The 7,784-nt window shown below is 40.3% G+C and overlaps 1 protein-coding gene across 1 annotated transcript in view; it reads left to right on the forward strand.

The window, feature by feature from the left end:
• Positions 1-7,784, forward strand: part of LOC107691157 (Niemann-Pick C1 protein-like) — a 46,435-nt gene that overhangs the window by 26,608 nt on the left and 12,043 nt on the right. The window contains 1 exon segment of the mRNA XM_016489645.1: positions 3,943-4,129. Coding sequence (XP_016345131.1) covers positions 3,943-4,103 — 161 coding nt within the window. The 3' untranslated portion in view covers positions 4,104-4,129.

Raw genomic sequence — 7,784 nt, forward strand, 5'->3', positions numbered from 1 at the left:
GGGGGGGGGGGGCGGATAAACTGTTTTCGTAGGGCTCTAAAAACTTAATTTTGTTGATTTTAATAAATCCCAAGTTCTGTCATGAAACTCTAGATGGCGTAGGCTGATGGGTCCTTAATGCAAAATGAAGATATTCACAGCTTTAACTACTCAGCACAAGCTGATTTGTACATGTTGTACACTAGAGCAGTTCTCAGCGCACTTTGAGTTCCTCTGAAACCCTCCACCTCCCCCAGCTCCACCTGTATAGACCTGCTACGGGTTATTATGTATGCTATTCGTGCAGCAGCAGTACGTCTTAAATACTCACAGCAGTGTATCAGTGTATATATTAGCAGTAGCAAGTTCCTGTACTTGCTTTGCAGCAGCAGCAGCAATAATCTACAACCGCAATAACCAACAGCAGCAGCAGCGTAGCAGATCTATTCCACCAAGACCAAATACTTTAACATTGTCATATCCATTGCCATGCTAAAATCTTCCAAGAGTTGTCATAATAGAAATCGATGTTACTTCTTTAAGTTTGATGATTTCAATTAATTAGCCATGGATTTTGATTACTAAAATTTAATTTAACCATTAAAACAAAATACAGGAAAGGGTTAGGGTTAGGGTTAGTAACGGGTTAGGGTTAGGGACAGATATGGAGGAGATTAATCTGTCTTGTGGAAGCATCACTGAAAGCATAACAATTCTCAGTGGCCACAAAACCACATCAAGAACCCGTCTAGTTAGGGTTAGGCTAACCCTAATCCAGAAAAGTTCAAATGGACAAAGCGTATTCTAAACCAAATTATTGGATTGTGCAAAAAAAGGAATAAAACAATATCATGGGTTATATTTAACCCAGCATCTTTTAGAGTGTATATAGGCTACTTTTATTATTTGAAGTACATTATAAGTACACCTTCAATACAACTTCTTATTAAGGGTAGACGCTTAGAAACACTGCTCATCTGAGTTTTAAGGGGGAAAATATTGCAAGTGACTGCAATATTTGAGTGACTTTGCATATGATTAAAATTGAAGCAGGTTCAATATAACATTTTTAATGATACACGTTTATGCACTTTTAATATATTGTCAATTTTATTTTATTGGCAGTTGCAGGGGCGGCTGCAGCATTTCAATTTTGTTCTGATTAGTTCAAATGCCCGTGAACGAGGTTTTTGTTTTGTTTTTTTACAAAAATTTTGATTTAGCATATAGTTACCATTTCAGTGTGAGAAAAGCTGCAAACGGTTCAGGTGCGTGAGTGATCTGCCCGAATGAATCAAACTGAATCATGAACCATTTTAGACGATCAATTCTCGAATCTGGCATCGCTAGTTTTGATTCTAAACATAGAATAGAAAGCACACATGACCTAATTGCCGAAATATTATCATTGTCACACAAGGATTTATCAGCAATATTTTGCAGTCAATTCCAATTAAGTACTCGGCAAATTGCTGTTTTTATTTTAACCGAGCGGTGGCACCACATACTCTTTCATCTGAACTGCCAAACGGAGAAAAAATGAATCAGTGTCTCTACACGCATCCTTATCTCAGTTCTGTGATTACAAATTACATTACTAATGCACCATTCTGCATTATTTTATTAAAAAGTAAATCTGTCTTAACACTTGAGACCATGAGACACCTGTCTTAACATTTGAGTTTGTTGTGCACACAGGCAAGAGCATTAAAGGGCTTTGAAAAAAAAAGAATTATGTTAAAACAAACATAATAGGCCTACTTATAAAAGAGTCATACTAGACATCCTACAGTACAAAAGCTATGGCAGTGTCTGACCTGAGCTGACTGCCTCCAAAGTGTTGTTGTCATACAAGCTGCCAATTCATGATTTATTAATATGTTTCTATCTTGCCCCGTGTGGTGGAGAGACAATGAAATATTGATTTCCTCTGGTTTAGGTTGGCAGTAAAGACAAGGTTCTCATTTTTTATGTAAGCATTTGAACTGTCCCTTTTGAGACCCCCACTAGCCAACAGTAGTAGTCAGGAAGTGTAGTGTTTAGCTCTGTATAAAAAGTAGCATTTCTACAAGGGATCCAAATCAGCTCACATTTACAAAAGTGCTAAGTTTTGTTCCAAAGGATGTAGGAGTCTTACTTCTGCCTCCCACTTTCTGACCATGGCAATTCTTTGACCTTGCAGTTTCAAGCCAGCTCATCTTTTTTTTTCCCTTTATTCATTCTTGCATGCTTTCCAAAAATGCCTGGAATTATGCCATGATTGTAAGAACAATGAACTGTTTCTTCTTTCTCTTTTCTATATTTATACATTGAAAAGCCACTAAAGGGACTGTCTGGTGTCACTCTGAACGTTGTTATTTGTATTGGTGGTTCATTAGGGGTTAAAGGGGAACACACAGTCATAAACTTCACCTCTGCGTAAGCTGATTATATAAATGCTCCACTTGCACAGGCAATGTTCACCAATCACACCCATCATCTTAAGAAATGCTATAACCCAACTTGCAATACAGCACCACAATTTGTAAACTTTTTTTATATTTTTAATATTTGAATATTATATTTTTTATATTTTAACTGTGCTGCAAATGCCCTATAGATGGAAACAAAGTCCAATAAAAAACGGATTAATTCTTTAAAAATATATATAATAATAATAATAAAGTATGAAAACTGCAAATATCAAAATAAAAATCCCCCTCCGCTGCTGATCTTCCGAATATAGTTGCTATATAAAAGGCAACATTATTACCCACAATTATTAGGTTTAATCCATACACTTAAAAACCAGGCATTATTTATTTGTATTTTCCTATTCTATTTTTATATCTATTTTTAACCAGTAATTCAAAACCAAATGGCAAACGTATTCGTGTACCTTTTCCTTCTAAATAAAATGGACCAGAACTCGGCACCTGTAATGTGGGGCCCAAACGATTTCACAGCACCATTCATAAATAAGCGTCTGGAATTCAGTGTCTTCTTTTTGCATCATTGGCTCACAGTTACTGGGGTCATTTGACAGGAGAACAGGCCACGAGTGGAGAGAAAGGAACTGGATAGCCATCTCAAGTCCAGGAGGCCGGGATCAGATTCGTCGGCCCATCTGCAGCGCTTTCCCGGGAAGCGAGTGTGTGTCGTTTCATTCAGAGCCACCTCTGGCCAAAGTTCACAAGGCCACATTCAATTAGGCCTATTGAAAATGCTTTCAAGCACTTCCTTGTTTACAAACTGCCTTATAAAGGCACACGGAGCGGAACCAAGAGGGTAAAACTGAGTCACCGCAGCCAGAGGAAGGAGATAAATTGCCACCTCAGCCAAAATTCCGACCATTTGAAAAGGAAGCGAACGGACGCATGCATTCCTTGACGAATTACGCATATTTCTCCACAATGAGGTTGACCAATGCGTGTCCAGGAAAGATGCAGGAATTTCAAATCAGGAAAGGGCTTTTATTGCGGGCTGAAGGGGGAATTAGTTGGTGAATGGGGAGGGCTAAGCTACATACGCCGTGTCCGCAGTTAGGCCCGCGTGTTTGTTTTTATCGCTGCATGAGACTGGTGTGACCTTGTTTACCTTGGAACTGTGTCAGAATTCATTCTCTGCTTGAAACCCTTTCTCTCGATTGCATCAGAGCTATGGGAACAAAATATGACCGAAAAAAAAAATGACCGAAGAGGGCCAGAGGGTTAAGAATATAAGTCAAGTGTGAAGGGTGTGCCTCAAGAACCAGACAGAACGTCAAGAACGTGCACTGTTGACAATTCTCAGTGGCCACAAAACCACATCAAGAACCCGTCTAGTTAGGGTTAGGCTAACCCTAATCCAGAAAAGTTCAAATGGACAAAGCGTATTCTAAACCAAATTATTGGATTGTGCAAAAAAAGGAATAAAACAATATCAACATTAGTTTGATTTCACAAAAGAAGTTCTTAAAGACTCTTCCTTTCTTTCTTTTCACAGGCCCATCTGTAAACAAAGCCAAAGTCATGGCTGCTCACAACAGGTTTGTGGGTACGGACAGCTCTGTGACGCTGAACAGTAGTGTACAGCACCAGCTTTTCATTCCCATGTTACATGCTTCGAAACGCACTTCAACAGACTTAACTCAGGACCCCCTTTAGGTGTACAGAAGGCCTTTTTCACAGTTATTGAAAAATGATTTTAGCAAATGGCTGCAATATAACAAAGAGTGAAAAACTGAAGGGGGTCTGAATACTTTCCGTACCCACAAATGCTTTCAAGCACTTCCTTGTTTACAAACTGCCTTATAAAGGCACACGGAGCGGAACCAAGAGGGTAAAACTGAGTCACCGCAGCCAGAGGAAGGAGATAAATTGCCACCTCAGCCAAAATTCCGACCATTTGAAAAGGAAGCGAACGGACGCATGCATTCCTTGACGAATTACGCATATTTCTCCACAATGAGGTTGACCAATGCGTGTCCAGGAAAGATGCAGGAATTTCAAATCAGGAAAGGGCTTTTATTGCGGGCTGAAGGGGGAATTAGTTGGTGAATGGGGAGGGCTAAGCTACATACGCCGTGTCCGCAGTTAGGCCCGCGTGTTTGTTTTTATCGCTGCATGAGACTGGTGTGACCTTGTTTACCTTGGAACTGTGTCAGAATTCATTCTCTGCTTGAAACCCTTTCTCTCGATTGCATCAGAGCTATGGGAACAAAATATGACCGAAAAAAAAAATGACCGAAGAGGGCCAGAGGGTTAAGAATATAAGTCAAGTGTGAAGGGTGTGCCTCAAGAACCAGACAGAACGTCAAGAACGTGCACTGTTGCTTGAAAGTGCAGATAATATTGAGGGAAGAGCAATGTTAGTCAGGAAAACAGGAAATGTGAGGTTGACAAGATTGTTGTATGATCATTGTTGTATCTACACATTTTCAAAAATGTAATTTAGTTCAACTGACACTGCACCAGACTTGCTATTTAAAGATGCAGTATGTAATATTGACAGCTAGTGGCTGAAATGGGTGCTGCAGTCCAAATTCAAAATATTGAACAAGGAACGAGCGCAACTGACAATGTTACGTAATGAGTCTTACAGTGTAAGGTGATGAGTTGTTTTATCTGTGTTTAATATGTCTCTGGTCATAGGGCTATTTTTGATTGATGCTGAGGCTTTTTAGGTTGGGTAGAATATGCTATCTCTGACCCAGTTCGTTTGCTGGCTTCAGTGGCTGCAATATGCTGTATTTTCCACCAACTGGCAACCCAGGGTGTTGAAACCCTATTGGGTAAACTGGTAGTGGGCGGAATCACACAGACCAAAACAAAAACAGGCATTCCGACACGGAACGCACATTTCAAAGCCGAATAACTGGCTGTAGCATTATTTTTTGGAGAAACAATTATGTGAACTTAACATGTTTCCTAAATATCTGCAAATATATTATGGTATTTTTATGCTTTAGTACAGTTAAAAAAAATAAAAAAGCACAGCACCTTTAAGAAGTTACACCAAGGACGATAACTATAAAGATAACGATAAAGTTCTAAAAATCGTTCTCAATATTAAAGAATAGCAGAGTCCACAACACAACTATAACGATAAAGGCACAGAGAAACGGTATCGTTGGAATCACTTTCAAAACGATTTTTCTCCAGCTGATGAACGATAAAAAATTGACAGCCAATCAGAATCTATCCTGCTGTAACGAGCTCAAGAATTTAAAGCGGCAGATGTGCGTGCGCTTCGAATAAACAGACAATATCGTTCGCTGGTGTGGACGCTATCATTATCTTTATAGTTATCATTCTTGGTGTGAACAGGGCTTAACAGACTCTGATGCAATGGTAGGACCTTAGGTCCTATCCCATAATATGCCTTGTGCTCTTTTCATGTTCCTCTGACTCCATACTTTTGTGACTTAATGCAGCTTTGATTGTTGGGTCGAAGGTGCATAACAGCCACAAAAGGGGAAAACCCTGCTTCTGAAACTTTAAATTACAAATGGGATACCCTACAGCTGAGCACTACAACCCTGCTCCTGTAGAGCTACCGTACTGCAGAGTTCAGCTCCAAACCCAATCAAACACACATTAACCAGCTAATCATGGTTTTCAGAGTTACTTGAAAACTACAGACAGGTGTGTGAGCAAGGCTGGAACTGACATCTGCAGCAAGCTAGCTCTCCACGAGTAGGGTTGGAGACCCCTTCACTACAGTCTTGTGGACTTCGTGAATATGCGCACACAACAGCCATTGTAAGTCAGCAAGACCCCAAGTGCATATGAAGTGTGCCATTCATCCAGCATGTATACAAGTTAAATCGGTCTACAAGTAACCTCGGCATTGGACGTGACACACAACGTGTATTTAATCCTTCAAATATTTGATTTCTTAGACCAGGGGCGCCAAATCCTGCCCTTGAAGGGCCACTATTCTACAGAGTTTAGCTCGAGTCTTAAATCAACACACCAGCTAATCAAGGTCTTCGGGATTACTAGAAGCTTCCAGGCAAGTATGTTGTGGCTGGTTAGAGCTAAATGCTGCAGGACATAAACTCTGTCCCTCCAGGAGCGAGGTTGGACACCCTTGACCCAAGCAGATGACTGTAGCTCAACTTCGCCAAACATGCTGTTGCTCATTTAGAACAGTGCATGTTAATATACGAAAGTGTAAGCCTGAATACTTTGCTCTATCTCACGGATGGTGTGACTGACAATTTTTGGCATCATCATAGTCTGTTGATGTCCATGCAGACCATCTACAGTCAGTTTTTAGGACAACTACTCCCGTGGCAAGATTCAGCAGAGTATTGCTGAGCAAGTTACATTTTCGACAGGTATTTAGTTACCTGACACTATAGCTTAGACTTTTGAAGGGAACTTTAGCTTTCCATCGAATGCTGGGGTTTGTTACTGCAACACTAACACAACAAGGCCACACACTTGCAATGCACTGGCCAAGCCTTCATGACTGCTGTCGCATACTTGTGTAGAGTGTTTTTGATTTTAGTTTGAGTGTGAAATATATAACTTGTGAGTCATCTATGTTCTGCTAGCATAGATGAATGTCATGTGGACAGATGGGAGAGAGTGGCAAGTTGATTCAGAATAACTGAGTACATTTATCGGCTTGAGTGTACTATTTGACCTCAACAGGATTGAAAGTACTAATGCCATTGCCATTGTCTTGAAGTTGATTCTGGCAGTCAGCGCGGTTGAGAGTTTGCAGTGGTCAAACACAAGTTGTTTTGAGGCATTGAGGGAATGTGGCAGATACACATGAAGAGGGAATAGAGCTTGTACAGACGGTCAGTTGACTGAATCTCCTTACTTTGTGGCGCATGAATAAGCAGAACCCAACAGGTTTCTTCTACTGCACTGTACAGAGTCTTGCTCAGTTTACACAGAGAGTGTCTGAAAACTACAGCTTCGGCTTTGAGAAGTTGTATTGAGGAAGTGGAGTTCAGGGTGGATGTTAAGTTATCTGCAGATATCGGGGTTAAAAACTTTGGTGAAATAGTAGAACATTCTTGTGAAGTTAGAAGCGATGACCAAAATTAAGATTTGGCAAGTATCAAAAACTAGCTTTATTAAAGGTCCCCTGAAATGCCTTTAATAGGACATAGAAATGTCATTTTAACTGAAACAGGAAGACAGGGCGGGACATATCAAGCAGCCCCACCCCTTTTTAAAATAGCCAATAGTGTTCATTTATATCACAGCTTGGGCTAGAGCCGCTCAGAGCCGTTGAGCTGCGTAAAGCCGCATTTGACAGGATATGCCAGCCACAATCTCATCCATATTGCTATAAAATATAGCATTCTGTGTAGAATTCAAATA

Source organism: Sinocyclocheilus anshuiensis, unplaced genomic scaffold (genome assembly GCF_001515605.1).
Source record: "Sinocyclocheilus anshuiensis isolate Anshui unplaced genomic scaffold, SAMN03320099.WGS_v1.1 scaffold894, whole genome shotgun sequence".
In the NCBI taxonomy this organism is placed as follows: domain Eukaryota; kingdom Metazoa; phylum Chordata; class Actinopteri; order Cypriniformes; family Cyprinidae; genus Sinocyclocheilus; species Sinocyclocheilus anshuiensis.